This window comes from Oryx dammah, unplaced genomic scaffold (assembly GCF_014754425.2).
Source record: "Oryx dammah isolate SB20612 unplaced genomic scaffold, SCBI_Odam_1.1 HiC_scaffold_8, whole genome shotgun sequence".
Lineage (NCBI taxonomy): Eukaryota > Metazoa > Chordata > Mammalia > Artiodactyla > Bovidae > Oryx > Oryx dammah.
Window position 1 is genome coordinate 35,961,072 of NW_024070192.1, and position 18,810 is coordinate 35,979,881.

The 18,810-nt window shown below is 36.0% G+C and overlaps 1 protein-coding gene across 4 annotated transcripts in view; it reads left to right on the forward strand.

The window, feature by feature from the left end:
- The window catches only part of RABEP1 (rabaptin, RAB GTPase binding effector protein 1), a 94,044-nt gene that overhangs the window by 32,437 nt on the left and 42,797 nt on the right, over positions 1–18,810 (forward strand). For all 4 annotated transcript variants that reach the window (XM_040243668.1, XM_040243669.1, XM_040243670.1 and 1 more), the window contains exons 3-5: positions 12,062–12,265; positions 14,008–14,168; positions 17,461–17,580. In XM_040243668.1, coding sequence (XP_040099602.1) covers positions 12,062–12,265; positions 14,008–14,168; positions 17,461–17,580 — 485 coding nt within the window. The remainder of the gene's footprint in view (positions 1–12,061; positions 12,266–14,007; positions 14,169–17,460; positions 17,581–18,810) is intronic.

Below are 18,810 nucleotides of genomic sequence, written 5' to 3' on the forward strand. Positions count from 1 at the left end.
AGATTTGTTACCCAGTTACTAGTCATTCACTTTGTTACTGACATTGATATTTTTAAATTAGTCCTCTGGTTTTATATCACGGTGGAGTGTTTACACAATAAGGCAGTGAACCATAGTAAAACTCAGGATAGGTGAAAGCCTTTCATTTGTTATGTAGGGAGAAGGGTATTAAGAAAAGGGAGATGCAAGGAGAATCTACACATAAACCCATCTCTATTTTAGGGAAGATTTTTGTGGAAGTTGAGGATCTAGAATTTAATTCCGTTAAAACACCATGTGGCTGTGAATCCCTTGGAAGATCTTTGCGTACCCGCTCAGGCACGAGTAACTCACTTTGAAAACCACTGTCTTGAAGTGGTGTTATTCAGACTAGGTTGTAGCTCTTTGATGGATAGCAGAATTGAATGGGTTGTTACCAGCAATTTTTTGAAGAAAAATACAATGGAAAAGTACAGAGCATATTATTTACCTGGTAAGGTTAAGTAAGTATAATTGAACAAAATTTTCTGTTTCAGTTACATATACACATGTATGTATAGAGTTGTGTGATAAAATACATTTTTTGCTATGAATCATGGTAAAAACAGTTTGAAAGTCACTGTTCTATAGCATGGAAGGTTGCTAGTGCTCACAGAATTCAGCCCTTGAAAAGGTTTACTCACTACAGTGTGGGATTAGATGGTTTTCTCATGGGTTGCAGGAGGGCTGGCTGTTCTGTTAATTTTTTTCCTTCATAGGCTGACAAGGAGATGGGAAAGCTAGTGTTCCTGTCTAGGCAAGGTAGTTGCCTGCAAGACACTGTGGAGGTTGGGATGAATGAGATATAGTTTTTATCTTTAAGAAAGTATAGTTTTCCTTATCTTTTCTGAAATTATAAAATTGTCTTTTCTGTAAAATTCTGAAGAAATGAAAATGACTAGGAAACTCATTTCTGAAATACATGATCAATTGCAGTTTTATATCGAAGCAGCTCTGAATGTGGGTTTGTTCAAAAACATACCTGGTATGTTAAAATTGCTTTGAATACATCTAGACCCAGTAAATAATCTGTATGTGTACTTTTGTATCTTTACTATCTGAAGTTCTCAGTGAACTTAAACTGGCCATAGAGAATAGGTGAGTTAACTTTTTATGAATTTATTTTTGAGAGTTTTTAATGATCCTTTATGAATTTCTTTTTGAGAGTTTTTATGATCCTTTTTGACAGTTTTTAGTGTCATTTCTAAAGAAATTGCACAGTGTGTAAAAGGTAAAGTTTGATTTAGTTTACGGATGGCTTGGCTGTTTGCCTAAACAAATTCAAAGATGTCCTCTAAAGCAGCAGCTCATCTTGTTGCATGAAGTATAAATCTAGTCTTCTATGATTTTCACTGGGGGTAACAGTATAAGTCATGGTTTTGTTGTGTTCAGTAGTCTTTGTATGTTTTATCTTTCAGCAGATCAGGTCACAATAGCCCCAGAAGTCCAAATATTGGTATTTTTCCCAATTAGAATAGCTTTTGCTTTGGTGTTGTAATAGCTGTGCTTTCATTTATTTGGAGAGTGGCTGAAATAGAAGTGCAGATAGTAATGAGAAGTACTAACAGGGGGTATTACTTCTTGGCTCCCCTTACTGCCTTTTCCTGCCTTAACACCCATTCTTTTCCCACCTGACATCAACTGGGAATGTTATAAATACCTAAAATTCCGTTACTTTTCTGCTGAGATTGAAAAAGGGATTTAACTTTCTAAAAACAGTTTCTGATTAAGGTTTTTCCTTTAACCAGTTTCAGTACAAAGCTTGGCACTGCAACAGTGTTTGTGTGTTGGAAATCCTCAGTTTTGAGCAATGAGTAAGAGCCTGTTACACAAGGAATCAAACAAAAGGCCATAGAGTTCTCAGTCTGAAGGAGAATAGTAGAAATGGAGCTCATGTTAATCACCAGAAGACAGTGAAGTTTTCTAGTGGTGTTCAAAATGATTTTGTACATGGTCATTATTTACATAAAGCTCTGATGCCAACTAACCAGAGCAATAGTTAAAAACTTGGTTTAGGAAGATACATAAAAAGTATTCCAGGAGAAGAGAATGGAGGGAATAGTAAAGAATATTTGAGGAGATAATGACTGGAATTTTTCAAGCATTAAGAAACAGAAGTGTGTCTTCACCGTTAAGTATGGAGTTACCAAGTAGGGTAAATAATAGTAAATTTATACTTTAAAGATATAATGATTTTGAGCAATGAAATTTTAAAAAGCTAGCAATGATGTACCTAGGAAACCAAAATTACAGTCTTTTATATTCATCGGTTCAATTGCTCAGTCGTGTCTGACTCTTTGCAACCCCATGGACTGCAGCACGCCAGGCCTCCCTGTCCATCACTAGTTTTCAGAGTTTACTCAAACTCATGTCCCTCGAGTCGGTGATGCCATCCAACCATCTCATCCTCTGTCGTCCCCTTCTCTTCCCACCTTCGATCTTTCCCAGCATCAGGGTCTTTTCCAGTGAGTCAGTTCTTTGCATCAGGTGGCCAAAGTATTGGAGCTTCAGCTTCAGCATCAGTCCTTCCAATGAATATTCAGGACTGATTTCCTTTAGGATGGACTAGTTGGGTCTCCTTGCAATCTGAGGGGCTCTTAAGAGTCTTCTCCAACACCAGAGTTCAAAAGCATCAATTCTTCGGAGCTCAGCTTTCATTATAGTCCAACTCTCACATCCATACATGACTATTGGAAAAACCAGAGCTTTGGCTAGAAGGACCTTTGCTGCTTTTTAATATGTCTCTGCTTTTTAATATGCTCTCTAGGTTGGTCATAACTTTTCTCCCAAGGAGCAAGCTCTTTTAATTTCATGGCTGCAGTCACCATCTGCAATGATTTTGGAGCCCCCCCAAATAAAGTCTGTCCCTGTTTCCACTGTTTCCCCATTTATTTGCCATGAAGTGATGGAACCAGATGTCATGATCTTAGTTTTCTGAATGTTGAGTTTTAAGCCAACTTTTTCACTCTCCTCTTTCACTTTTATCAAGAGGCTCTTTAGTTCTTTGCTTTCTGCTGTAAGTGTGGATCATAAGGAGCACTTAAAATATTATGTATATCGCAAAGGAATACTTTACATATTTTAAATGTCAAGCTACTTATCATGTTTTCTTATCTAATGCAGTTAGAAAGATTTTAAACAATGTAAATTTTTTTAAAAAGTTTGGAAACTAAGAATGCATTCGTATTGTTCATGAGTTAAAGAGGAAATCGTAATGAAGACTGTAAACTACTTAGAATACAATGAAGATACTTGTGGGATGCAGCTAAAACAGTACTTTGCAAGTACGCTTATAACTTTAAAAACATTTATTAAAATTAGTTTATTAAAAGATGTGAAGGTGTAAGAAAGTGAAACTAAGTGATCTAAATGTTCAACTTCAAAAGCTAGAAAAAGTGAACTCTAAGAAAATACAAGAAATAAAACAATAGAAATGGAAAGTGAAGTTGAGTTAAGCTCAATAAAATCAAAAGCACATGTTTTGGATGTACTTTTTAAAAATTTTAAATTTATTTTAATTGGAGGCTAATTACTTTACAATATTGTACTGATTTTCCCATACATCAACATGAATCCACCACGGGTGTACACATGTTCCCAATCCTGAATCCTCCTCCCACCACCCTCCCCATACTATCCCTCTGGGTCATCCCAGTGCACCAGCCTCAAGCATCCTGTATCCTGCATCGAACCTAGACTGGTGATTCGTTTCTTATATGATATTATACATGTTTCAATGCCATTCTCCTGGATGTACTTTGAAAAGATAAGAGTGTTCATGCTGCTGCTGCTGCTGCTAAGTCACTTTAGTCATGTCCGACTCTGTGCGACCCCATAGACGCAGCCCACCAGGCTCCCCCGTCCCTGGTATTCTCCAGGCAAGAATACTGGAGTGGGTTGCCATTTCCTTCTCCAGTGCATGAAAGTGAAAAGTGAAAGGGAAGTCGCTCAGTCGTGTCCGACTCTTAGTGACCCCATGGACTGCAGCCTACAAGGCTCCGCCGCCCATGGAATTTTCCAGGCAAGAGTACTGGAGTGGGGTGCCATTGCCTTCTCCAAAGAGTGTTCATAGTAGCACTATATTTTTAAAAATTAAAAAAAATTAACTCAAGTGTAATTGATTTACAGGGTTGTGTTTTTGGTATACCACAAAGTGATTCAGTTATACATGTATATTCTTTTTCATGACCTTTTCCATTTTGGTTCATTACAGGATATTGAATATAATTCCCAGTGTTATATAGTAGGACCTTGTTGTTTATTTTATGCATAGTGTTTTGTATCTGCTAATCCGAAACTCCTAATTTATCCCTTCCCCACCACCTGTACCTTTTAGTAACTATACATTTGTTTTGTATGTCTGAGTGTTGTGTAAAAAAGTTCATTTGTTTCATATTTTAGATTCCACATATAAGGGCCAATCAGGAAGACAAAATAGTTATATACACATCTACCTACAGAATCCCACAATACAGGAAACAAGCTGACAGAAATGAAAGGAGAAAAATACAGTTTTACAGTAAGATTATATTTTTTTTAGTACTCCACTTTCATTAATGAGTAGAATAAGGAGATCAACAAGGAAATAGAGGATTGAGTATAAAAGGATTGATAATACAGTGTTTGCTCTCTGATCACAATGGAATGAAATTTGAGAAACTCACAAATATGTGGAAATTTGGTGATATACTCCTGAGTTTCAGTAACTGAAAGAAGAAATCACAAAGAAAATTAGAAAATACTTTGAGATAAGTGGAATTGTAGACATGCCATGACAGTCCTTATGAAATGCAGCTGCATCAGTCCTTAGACATATGTAACTTAGAGATATGCTTGTATTAAAGGTTAAATATTTCAAATCTGTAATCTACTCTTTCACTTTATAACACTGGAAGAAGTGTTAATGAAGCCTAAAGCAAGTAGAAAGAAGGAATTAAATAAGGATTAGAGTAAAAGTCAGTGAAATACAGAATAGAAAATCGGTGAAACTGTTACTGCTTTCTTTGGAAAGACCAACAACTTGATAAATCTTTAGTTAGATTGATCAGTAAATGAATACCAGGTCCATTACTACTGACCTTATAGAAATTTAAAGAAGTATAAGGGAATACTGTGAATGAGGAAGTAGGCAAATTCCTAGAAAGATACAAGCACCAAAACTGACTGAAGAAGTGGAAAATCGAAATTGGACACAGCAAATAAAGAGGGTGAATTTGTAATTAAAAAATTGCCCCCGGCCCCGCCAAAATGAAAAGCTGAGGCTCAGATGGCTTAAGTAGTGAAGTTTACCATATGTTCAAAGAATTAACACTAATTCTTCTCTAACTCCTAAAAGTAGACAGAAAGGGAACTTGCCCTCCTGATCCATTGCTTCCAATTCAGGAGGCCTGGGCTTGATCCCTGATGAGGGAACTAGATCCTGCACGCCACAACCAAAAGATACTGCTTGCTGCAGCTAAGACCTGGTGCTGCCAATATATATATATATGTGTGTATATATATATATACACACACACACACATATATATATATTCAATCACTCAGTCGTGTCCGACTCTGCGACCCCACGGATTGTAGCACGCCAGGCTTCCCTGTCTATCACCAACTCCCGGAGCTTGCTCAAACTCATATCCATCAAGTCAGTGATGTCATCCAACTATCTCATCCTCTGCTATCCCTTTCTCCTCCTGCCTTCAATCTTTCCCAGCATCAGGGTCTTTTCCAATGAGTCAGTTCTTTGCATCAGGTAGCCAAAGTATTGGAGCTTCAGCTTCATTCATTCCATTGAGTATTCAGGGTTGATTTCCTTTAGGATTGATGGGTTTGATCTCCTTGCAGTCCCAACGGACCCTCAAGAATTTTCCCCAACACCACAATTCAAAAGCATCAATTCTTCAGCATTCAGCTTTCTTTATAGCCAACTCTCACATCCATACATGACTGCTGGGAAAACCATAGCTTTGACTAGACAAACCTTTGTCAGCAAAGTAATGTTTTTGCTTTTTAATACGCTGTCTAGGTTTGTCATAGCTTTCCTTTCAAGGAGCAAGCATCTTTTAATTTCGTGGCTGTAGCCACCATCTGCAGTGACTTTGCTGCTGCTGCTAAGTCACTTCAGTCGTGTTCGACTCTGTGTGACCCCATAGACGGCAGCCCACCAAGCTCCGCCGTCCCTGGGATCCTCCAGGCAAGAATGCTGGAGTGGGTTGCCATTTCCTTCTACAGGGCATCTTCCCAACCTGGGATTGAACCCAAGTCTCCTGCATTGCAGGTGATTTCTTTACCATCTGAGCCACAGGAATGTTAAATGGTCTAGTATCTGTAAAATAGTCTTTCCGTTTCTCAAATGGTTAAACATAAGAGTTACCATTTGACCCAACAATTCCACTCCTAGGTTTATACAAGAGAAGGGAAAACATGTCCATACATAAACTTCTATGTGAATTTCTGTAGCAGCATTATTCATAGTAGTCAAAAAGTCAGAAGCAACCTAGATATCCACCAACTAATATGTGAATTAACAAATAAGTTTTTGTTTTCCTCCATAAAAAAATGAAGTACTTATATTACAACAGAGATGAACTTTAAAAAAAATTATGTTAAGTGACAGAAGCTAATCACAAGTATGTATGGTTCCATTTATATGAAATGTTCAGAATAGGTGATAGGGATAGAAAGAAAGTGAAAAGAAACTAAAGAGCCTCTGGATGAAAGTGAAAGAGGAGAGTGAAAAAGCTGGCTTAAAATTCAGCATTCAAAAAACGAAGATCATGGCATCCAGTCCCATCAATTCATGGCAAATAGGTGGGGAAACAATGGAAACAGTGACAAACTTTATTTTCTTGGGCTCCAAAATCACTCCAAAATCACATGGTGACTACAGCCATGAAATTAAAAGACGCTTGCTCCTTGGAAGAAAAGCTATGACCAACCTAGACAGCATATGAAAAAGCAGAGACATGACGTTACCAGCAAAGGTCCATCTAGTCAAAGCTCTGGTTTTTCCAGTAGTCATGTATGGATGTGAGAGTTGGACTATAAAGAAAGCTGAGTGCCGAAGAATTGATGGTTTTGAACTGTGGTGTCGGAGAAAACTCTTGAGAGTCCCTTGGACTGCAAGGAGATCCAGCCAATCCATCCTAAAGGAGATCAGTCCTGAATATTTTTGGAAGGACTGAAGCTGAAACTCCAATACTTTGGCCACCTGATGTGAAGAGTTAACTCACTGGAAAAGACCCTGATGCGGGGCATGATTGAAGGCAGGAGGAGAAGGGGACAACAGGATGAGATGGTTGGATGGCATCACTGACTTGATGGACATGAGTTTGAGCAAGCTCCGGGAGTTGGTGATAGGCAGGGAAGCCTGGTGTGCTGCAGTCCATGGGGTTGCAAAGAGTCGGACATGACTGAGCAATTGAACTGAGGGACAGAAAGTAGATTAGTGGTTGCCTAGAACTGCAGAGTTAGAAGGTTGGAGAAGTGATAAAGAGTACTAGATTTCTTTATGGGGTGATTAAAATGTCCCAAACTTGATTGTGGTTATGGTTGCAGAAGTCTATGCATATATTAAAGCAATGAGCGATCACTGCACACCTGTTAAAATGTCTCAAATATAAAACACTGACAACACCCAAAGCTACTGAGGTAAAGCCACAGGAACTTTCATTCATTGCTGATGGGAATGCAGAATGGTACAGCCACTTCAGAAGGCAGTTTGGCAGTTTCTTATAAAACTAAGCATACTCTTAGCATATGATTCAGCTGTTTTGCTCCTTGGTATTAACCTGAATGAATTGAAAATGTACATCCATGCAAAACCTGCACAGAGATGTTTATAGCAACTTTATTCCTAATTGCCCAAACGTGGAAGCCACCAAGATGTCCTTCAGTAGATGAGCTGATACACTGTGATACAGTGGAATATTATTCAGTGTGAAAAGGAAATGAGCAGTCAAGTTATGAAAATTCATAGAGGAATTGAATGTTTATTAGCAAGTGGAAGAAGCCAACCTGAAATGACAAGGAGTGTGAGTTTCTGAAAAAGGCAAAACTATGGAGACAGTAAAAAAAAAAAAAAAAAGTGGTTGCCAGAGGTTAGGAGGATAGGAGAAATGACTAACCAATACAGAGAGGATTTTTAGGGCAGTGAAAGTTTTCTGTATGATAAAGAGTGGTGGTTACATACCATCATACAGTATCCTAATGTAAACTGTGGACTTCAGCTGGGAAGGATGTGCCAGCTTCAGAGATTGTGATAAATGCACTGCTATGGTGGGGGATGTTAACAGTACAGGAAGTTGTACCTGAGGGGGCAAGGCATTTATGGGAACTCAGTACTTTTCTGCTCAGTTTTGCTATGAGCCCAACATTGCTCTTTAAAGTTTATTAATTAAAAAAAAAAAATCTGGTACTTACCTCAAAATAGTAAGTTGTAGAATGCAAACTGGTGGTTGGGACAAGATTGCCTGTGGCTGTATGGTTACTGGGTCTGAATGATTGGTACGTGAGGCTTTAATGATCATTTCAATATCTGGGAAGGCAGGTCCGTCCCTCCACTTTATTCAAAACTGTGATGGGCTTTTAAAATTATTTACTGTGGGAAATGTTAGGCGTATGTAACAGTAGGCTAAATGTTATGAATAATGCTGTATTAAACAGTTCATTATTGGTATGAGAATAGACAAATAGGCCATATTTATAGAATAGAGGCTTCATAATCAGACCCTCGTATATGTGGAAATTTGATATATGACATAGCATTATAAAATTGGGGAGACTGGGGCAAGGGTTTAGAACAAGGGGAAGATCTGTATAGAAAAAGTAGATTCCTGGCTCACACCTGAATGTCCATGAACTGTAATAGCTGGTCTATTCATACTGTGATATTGCAGTTAATGAATGAGGTAGTTGCATGTATTAGCAATCTCAAAAACTGAGAGATGAGGTAATTGTAGTAGAATACTGTGTTACAAGAGCATTAAGGTTTAAAAACCTGCAACATAAAGGTGTAGGATATACATGGTAATAATAGCTCCGAATTCCTGATCATTGTTATCTCTGAATAGTGTATTTGTAATGTTTCATTTCTTAAGGTTAAAAAGAAATTGAAGCAGATGGAGCAATAATATAAAAAATTATTAAGCTAAGTAATAGGTATCTATTATAGAATTATTTATACTTGTTTCCATGAAATATTTTTATAAAGTAATAGTATCATCAAATGAAGTGTCTTGTTTAGGTCCTAATCCAAACAAATTTTCAAAAAGACATCTTTGTGGCAGTTGGAGAAATCTCACTAAGATTGAGTATAAGATTATATCAACTAGTTGTTCGGTGTGACAGTGACACTGTTTATATAAGAAAGTACCCATGTTTTCAGAGATGCACGTGTAGTGTGTTCGATGATGTAATAGTTTCTGAGACTTACTTTAAAAAAAAGATAGTTGAAGTAAATGGCAAAATCTTGGTAATTGGTGATAGGTATGTGGAAGATTGGTGTAATACAATACTCTTTTGAGTTTGTTTGAAAATCTTCATAATTATATATGCAAAAGAAATTGTTCTTTATTAATAACTTGTGCTGTTGGCTACCATATTTGAAATGCTTTGTTACAAAAAATTTTTTAAGTTCTGTTTGTTTCCTGGTTTAAATGTACACATACATATCTATTTACTGTATATATTATATATAATAAATAACCTGTGTCTTATCTAAGTATTTACAAAGTAAGTCAGGGATGAAATTTGATCCGCTCTTCCTCCAGGATTTCTGCACTGCTTTTAACTATTAGGAAACACGCCAAAATTTGTATTTAGGTTTAATATTTATTTGAAGTTTTTCTATTCATAGTGATAACAGGGTAGTGAATAGCCCTGTGTAATTTTTGGTAACTGAGAAGTAGCGGGGATAATTAGCATGAGGAGGTGTTAAGTATATCAACTGGAGCCTTGACAGAATTGTATTAATTTCTCAGAAATTAATAAGCTATTCCAGAAATAATGCTTTTTATTTCACATTTTATGAAATAGCACTTAGAATAGAGTGTTGATATACACACCCCTTCAGTGGTTTCATGTGTTTATGTCTACTCAAGTTTCTGGGTCATTCCCAGTCACACACCTCCCACTGTTTCTTAGATATCCAGTTTGCCTTCAAGATACTTTAGATAGTTACTTTCTGCAGCTAATGTTCTTATATCTGCCTCTGGCTAATGTTTCAAAATATTTTAATAGTGGTGACAAATGATGTGAAACTGATGTTGAGAGAGTACAGATTTCTTAAATGACTTCACTTAAAATTAGTATGACTAGTTTTTTTTTTCCTGTTACGAACTACCAAATTGTTAGTCAATTCTTATGGTTGTTTGATAATGTTGAATATCTTTACAACATTTAAAAGTTCTATAATTGATTTATTATTTGATTTTTTCAAGTACCTAGACGTTTATGCAGACAAGTGTTTCCGTTATTCTGGCTTGAGGGCCGTGTGATTCCCTTAAAGTTTCACAGCAGGTTAGTGGTAGTCTTAGATCTTAAATTATTTTTCCACTGGTTGAGGTAGTTATTGTGCTCTGTAAAGGCAATTGGTGATTTTGCAAAGATGAAAAGGTCTTCTGCATAAATATTTTTTATAATATTTAGATGGCAAAAGACATTTAAAAAAAGTTGAGACAACAGCAGACTGGGAAAAGTTTTGTAAGATAAAATAGGAGTAATATCCAGTATATGTAAAATATTATCCCAAATTAGAAGAAAAATTCATCAGAAATCACAGGTAAAAGATACCACCAAAGAGGAAATATGTCACTAATAAATATATGAAAAGATGTTCAACATCTCTGTTAATAGGGAACTATAGATGAAAACTCACCATTTTCTATCCATGATACAGACAAGGACTTTAAAAAAATGAAGAAGTGGTTTGGTGTAAGAAAACAGAACACCCACGTATACTGTTGTTCATCTTTATTTGAAGTCAATTTGGGCAAACAGTTGTGCTGCTGCTGCTGCTAAGTCACTTCAGTCGTGTCCAACTCTGTGCGACCCCATAGATGGCAGCCCACCAGGCTCCCCCATCCCTGGGATTCTCCAGGCAAGAACACTGGAGTGGGTTGCCATTTCCTTCTCCAGTGCATGAAAGTGAAAAGTGAAAGGGAAGTTGCTCAGTCGTGTCTGACTCTTAGCGACTCCATGGACTGCAGCCTACCAGGCTCCTCCACCCATGGGATTTTCCAGGAAGAGTACTGGAGTGGGTTGCCATTGCCTTCTCTGGACAGTTTTGCTATTTAGGCTTAAATCGTGTAGTAGGCACATCAGATCAACTTTATATTTAAGATGTAGTAAGTGAAAGTCGCTCAGTCGTGTCCGACTCTTTATGACTCCATGAACTATATACAGTCCGTGGAATTATCCAGGCCAGAATACTGGAGTAGGTAGCCATTTCATTTGCCAGGGAATCTTCCCAGCCCAAGTATCGAACCCAGGTCTTCTTCATTGCAGTTGGTTTCTTTACCAGCTGAGCCACAGGGGAATTGTAGTAAAGGGGTGCTGAAAAGTTTATCCCAACTTTAAAAAAGGCTTAACCTAGTAACTGCCATGACTCCGGCTTTCATTTCTCTTTTCCACCAGGGAAGCCCTCAGCCATTTCTTGAATTGTGTGTCAATAAATTGTTTTACCATTAAAACAACTTTCTGAGGTGGTTATTTTTATTTCAGTTTTGTAGATGTGGAAATTGAGGCCGGAGTTTAAATAAGTTTATTTAGCCAGTATGTGGAAGAGCCTCAGTTTAGCTCTAAAAGTATGGCTTTAATCACTCTTTGGTTACATAGTTAATAATTGATTTGTGAAACCCAGCATACTTTATATCTTACCTTAATTATTAAAATGATTTCATTTCCTAAGTCAACATTTAAAAATGTAATGCTTAATTTCTTCATTGGAATGTTAACATTATAAACTTAATGCTTTATTTCTTTGTTGGAATGTCAGCCTGATAAAGGTGAACTTTTCATTAATGGAAAGTCTTTTACTTTTTTGCCCCAGAGGATCTGAAGAGGCAAAATGCAGTTTTACAAGCTGCACAAGATGATTTGGGACATCTTCGGACACAGCTGTGGGAAGCCCAAGCAGAGATGGAAAACATCAAGGCCATTGCCACGGTGTCTGAGAATACCAAGCAAGAAGCTATAGATGAAGTGAAGAGACAGTGGAGAGAAGAAGTTGCTTCACTTCAGGCTGTTATGAAAGGTAAAGACAAAGACAATTTTATTTTATGATTTTCTAAGATAACTGATTCTGATGACTGAGAACATTTGCAGAAGGTCTTAAAATATATCCTGACTTTCATTTGTGGCTTTATGTATTACTGTCTCTAAGATGTACTGTCATATGCAAAATAAAAGGGAAGCCAATGAAATCATAAACGAATATATCATCTGTATCTTTAACAAATTTATTGATGGAGAATTATGATGAGAGTGTTACAAATGAAAACTGTAGTTCATTATAAGATTTAAAGCAGGGCTTCAAAACAGATTCTCTATGGAGACAGGCCAGTAATGTTAATGAATGAAGCTGTATGGGCACAGGAAGCATGCTGAACTGGAAACCTCCCATGGAAAGAGTAAAGTTACTATTTATAGTTCCGTCATGTCCAGTGTTGCCATATTTTTACATTTTAAAGAAGAATTTGGATTTTTATGTGAAATTTTCACTTAGCCTGTGAGGTAGAGTGGCCTATGAGCTAGAATAGGCTTTATGAGCTTCTTGTGGTGACTGTAGATCTAAAGGAAGAGTAGTGGTTTAATCTCTATCAGCTGTTGGTGCCACCTGGGAAGTCCCATACTTAATTACTTCTTGCATTTCTGAAAAAATGATAATGAAATAAGCTGCCTCCTGAATCTTTGGGTTCCTGGAATTAGTTTAGTTAATAATATAAATGTGAAATAGTGGTTACTTTTTTCCCTGTCTTTGCAGTTATGTGTCATTGTTGCCTTAGAACTCTATAAGAAGGCAAGTAAGACTAGGACTGTTTCTGAGTGTTTGGCTGTCATCTAGGGATTACTCTGAACCTCACGTTACAACCCACTATAGCAGCTTGCCCAAATAAGAGTTCATTTTCTCACAGGAGAAGTTCCTAGGTAGGTAATCTAGGGCTGGGTACAATGGTTCCTGATGTCAGTTCTTCTCTTTCTTCATCCTTAGCATGTAGTTTTCAACTTCATTTTACTTTGAGGCTGAAAAAAATAACTGCTCCTCTAGTCTACCTCAGTAAAGCAAAAATTTTCTGGAAATCTTCAGCATATTTCCCCCTTGTCCCCACCCCCCCACCCAGTTTATAGAGGTTTCTGGTTGCACATAACTACCAAGACATCTAGAAATTCTAGATTTTAAATTGGGCCATTGATTTCTGGAACAAATTTGGGGTTTTATTAGTAAGAAAGAAAAAAGAGTGGAGATTCATGGACAACCAGCGATGTTTATCATGTTTTAGGATTGTATTGAAGATAGTCATTTTATAAAGACTATAGAATTTGTGTCTCACTTTAGAATCTTGGGTTATAGTAAAACATTATGTCCCTTTTCTTACGCTTTCATATATGTAGTTGTATTGGGGCGACATGTTATGTTTGTCCTGGGAGGCATAGAGTTTTGTCTAAGAACATAGATTTTAGAATTGGTCTTAGGTTTGAATTCTAGCTCTGTTTCTTTCTAGACATTGGCCAGAGTATTTAACCTTTCCTAAGCTTTTTCTCATCTATAAATTAATATGTTGCGCAGGTTTATTCTGAAATTAGAGATGATTTAAAGTCCTTAGGAAAACTTCTATGTGTAGTAAGAACTGGAAATGTTAGTGTTTTTAGTGAATTAAAAGATTTCCAGAAACTAGGCTTGCTTACGTTCTTTATATAACTACTTTTAAAATTTTAGTGTGCCAGCTTGTTTTTTCCAAAATGCTCAGACATGAAATATTTGGTGATGTTTTGTAGAAACAGTTCGTGACTATGAGCACCAGTTCCACCTTAGGCTGGAGCAGGAGCGAACACAGTGGGCACAGTATCGAGAATCTGCAGAGAGGGAAATAGCTGATTTAAGGAGAAGGCTGTCTGAAGGTCAAGAGGAGGAAAATTTAGAAAATGAAATGAAAAAGGTATGGAGGAATGTATTCATCTGTAGAAATATTTAAATCCAAATATGTTTGTGGTAATGCTTTAACTAATATTGTTACGGTAATTGAAGTTTTACTATTTTGTTTTCTGTTAGGGAAATTGTTTGGGCACAGACCTAAATAGAGTACTAAGTAATTTGATGACCTTGCCCCACATTTATGTATGGGTAACTCTCTCACCTTGCTTCCATCTCATGAGGCCTGTCCTGACCACCCCATTTGACATTGCAACCTGTCCGTCTCCCTCCCCCACCTTTTCTTTTTCTATTGCACCTGCTGCTACTGCTCCTGCTGCTAAGTTGCTTCAGTCGTGTGTGACCCCATAGATGGCAGCCCACCAGGCTCCCCCATCCCTGGGATTCTCCACTGGAGTGGGTTGCCATTTCCTTCTCCAATGCATGAAAGTGGAAAGTGAAAGTGAAGTCGCTCATTTGTGTCTGACTGTTAGTGACCCCATGGACTGCAGCCTACCAGGCTCCTCTATCCATGGGATTTTCCAGGCAAGATAACTGGAGTGGGTTGCCATTGCCTTCTCCGTCTATTGCACTTATTTCCTTATAATGTACACAGAGTTTTTCTATTTGGTATGTTTACTGTCTGCTGCCTTTTCCTCCTCACTAGTATGTGAGCTTCATGAGGGTAGGAGTCTTTGTTTATTGTGTATCCTAAATGCTTAGGGTAGTGTCTCACTCATAGGTGCTTAGTAAATATTGCTTGAATGGGTGTTGTTGCTTGGTCTCAACTGAAGCTTGAGAACAGGTGTTAGGTTTTCCTTCTTTCTCAATATACTGTGGTTCCAGTGTGATTTATGTACTGCATATTATGCTTGAACATTTTTACTGTAGATGCCTGAAAATAGAGCAACTAAATTAGAAGATGGAATATTTTATCATTGAGAAAATTTAAAAAGCTTTTTGGCCAGTTTGAATATGTAAACTTTTATTTTTCAGTTAAAAAAATTTTTTTATTGGTGTATAGTTGATTTACAATGTTGTATTAGTTTCAGGTGTACAGTAGAGTGAATCAGTTATGCATATTCAGATATCCACTTTTTAAATTTAAGATTATTTTCCCATGTAGGCCATTATAGAAACCTTTGCTTTCTTAATTTATATACATATGTATATTTGATCTCACATATAAGATAGTAATTAGAATTTGATTTTTTATTTTCAGTTGAATTAGCCATAATCTTCATTCATACAAGGACTACTTTTATGTATTTAGAAGTTTATTTAATTTTTTTTATAATGTAAAAATCATATGAGAACCCAGCACCCAGAACAAAAGCCTGAACCTTGAGGAATAGTTATTTGCATTTTCTTATTTCAGGAGAAGATTGTACTTCAGCTTCTTCATGAGGATCTAACAGTGTCTCACGATCACTAGTCAGTTAGTCATCTACCATAGTTAGCCACAGTAGACAGTCTTCAGTTAGTTAATGCTATGATTAGATATTTTATTCTGAGCCACAGTACCATTTACATGAGGATAGTTTTCTTCTTCATTCTTCTAATATATTAATAAGAGACATCCCTGGTGGCTCAGTGGTAAACAGTCTGACTGCCAATGCAAGAGATGTGGATTTGATCCCTGGGTCAAAAAATCCCCTGGAGAAGGAAATGGCAACCCACTCCAGTATTCTTGCCTGGGAAATCCCATGGACAGAGGAGCCTAGTGGGCTACAGTCCATGGGGTCATGAAAGAGTCGGACATGACTTAGCAACTAAACAATAACAACAACAGTATATTCATAATCATGATTTCCACAGTCCACTTTTTAAAATTTTTTTATTTTTTAGAACAGTTTTTGATTTATGAAAAAATTGAAAATACTAGAGTTCCCATACCCTTCACTCCTAGTTTCCCTTGTTAACATCTTAATATTAGTATGGTACATTTGTCACAGTTAATAAATCTATATTGATTATTTTTAACTAAAGTCCATCCTTTCTATTCAGATTTCATTAGTTTTTACCCAAGTCCTTTTTTCTGTTTCAAAATCACATCCAGGATACCACATTACATTCAGTCATGACTCTCAGGTTTTTCTTGGCTGTGATAGTGTCTTAGATTTGTTTCTAATTACCTTTCTGTCATTTAAAAAAGTCATCTTTGAAAGTTTCTTTTTTTGATATGTGTAACTTGGAATTGTGAGGTCATCTTTGCATTAATAAATGACTCAATCTGTATTAAATTCTTTGTTGCTTTTCTCCTTTTTTCCCCCTGGTGATTTTTATCAGACCACCTCTGTAAACATCCCAAATTAGCCTTGACGGAAGATATTTTAAGCTCACATATCTTTTCCTAACAGGACTTAGTTCAAAATAAAATAAATGATGAAATGACTTTGCAAGCACTGGGAAACAACGTATGTCACTCTTTTTTGAGAGATATCAATTGTTTTTTTAATCTTCACTCACATTTCTGTGTAGGTGATATTTTCCCCTTCACAAGCATTTTAGGATAAGCTTGGGTTGGTTTAAATTCAGTAAATAAGATTAATTTTCATTTTCACTAGAAGGAAAAAAGCGAACTTTTTGAGTCAATCTTTGTTTCTGTATAAATATGTGTGTGTATAAAATGAAAATTAAGTTTCTTACCAATTTATTAGTTTATGGATGTTTGCTTTTAATCTATGTTTTTGAGAATGAAGGATGGTTAAACACCATGGCTTTAGGGGTTATTCTTTGAGTTTGTTTCATTTAGATGTCAAAAGTAAAATGATAAATATTCGGTTTAAAAATTTAGGTTGTAGCCCTTTTATAGAAACATAATTTTCTAATATTTTAGGAAATGTTCTATTTTTATGTTAGAAAATTAGTCCTTTCTGTATTTGTAAGAGGTTATGGTTTTTTAATTTCATAACCAGAATTACAAAAATTATTTATTATATGCATTTATATATATATATTTTTTCATCTCAGTTACTCAGCTAGTTAAAAAGTCACATTTGTGGTTGCTCTCATTTTCTGAGATGACCACATTCTGTCTGTGGAATGTGTAATCTATCTAAATAAACCTCCTTTCACTTCCCAAAATAAACAAACAAAAAATTCAAGTTTGTCATAGTGAATCCATTTTCCTACTTATTCCTGAATTGTAAATGAAATATTTGATAAAGCTGTGATTATGACTTGACATTCAAAGTAATGCAGCATTGAAGAGTTAAGACAGTTCAGTTTTGTGAGTGCTCATGCAGTGTCTGCTAGACCTATTATTTCTTACAAAAGTGATAAATTGGTAAGTTGTGACATTTAATTCTTTTTAACAGGCCCAAGAGGATGCTGAGAAACTTCGGTCTGTTGTGATGCCTATGGAGAAAGAAATTGCAGCTTTGAAAGATAAACTGACAGAGGCTGAAGACAAGATTAAAGAGCTGGAGGCCTCAAAGGTTGTGAAAAGTTGTAATCCATTTGCTTGAAACCAAAGTTCTACCCGTATGCTTTGACCAAAATTAAATACCGAGGGAGTAAAAACTGTAATTTAAGACTATGCATTGTCAGAATCTTGCTTTCTTCAAAATGCAAGAAAATGCTCGGAGATGATTTTGCCTTTATGGATATTTGAAATAATGACAGTAGTGTTGCTTGTGCTGCTTCATTATGTAGTCAATGTTTATTTTCCTATCAAAATGAGTATCACTCGCTTTGAAGGAAAATAAGTTGTTCAGAGGTGACTTTGTTTCCTGACATCAGCCCCAGAATCAATCTTTTAGAAATTATATAGCTGTAGTGCAGCTGGATTTGTTGGCTATAAAGACCCAATAGAAAAAAAAAATAAGATTTGCTGATATGCAGATCCAAATCTCTGACCACAGGTTATTAATTATTTACAATAAAATGTAGTGAAGGTAAAATGTCTGACAATGAAAAAAATTAACTCATGGGAAAAGGAATTGTCAAACATTTTAATAATTAATTTAAAAAGTAGGAAAGAAAATTTAGAGGTAGTAAACAAAAGCACCATATAGGAGTATAGAAAAAAATGTAGGAGTGTAGAAATGGGTGTGTATCAGTAATTTTAGTAAATGTAAGCTGATAATTATTTACTAAAAGAGACTGGATTTTAAATTTATAATGTAATATAAATTTATATTGCTTGTAAGAGACATACCTAAAATAAAACTACAAAGTAGTATTGAAAAAAAGAGATATTTAAAGCTATGCCTCATAAATTCTAATCAAAAGAAAGTTGATACAGCATTTATGAAGCAGGATGAAAGGAAAAAGGAATTAATAGAGATAAAGAGGGACCCTTTGTAATTTATAATCCATCAGTAAGATACAGCAGTCATATACTTGATTGCATTTACATAGCTTTGAAATATGTGAACTAAAAAGTGACAATTAAAAGAATTATTCACAATCATATAAACGATTTAAATTGTCCTTTAGCAAATGACAGTGCAAGCAGAAAAAAAATATTAGTAGGGATATAAGAGTTTTGAGCAACTTGGTTAGTAATTTAGATGTGATAGACACAGAATCTTGTCCTTAGAAACTATTTTATACAGTAGTAGAGCATAGTAGTTAAGAGGATAGTGCATGGAATAAAGTATTGTTATTTTTAGGTACATTGTACTTTTCAATGTCACAAAGAAAGAGTCATTTTATTTTGAAGA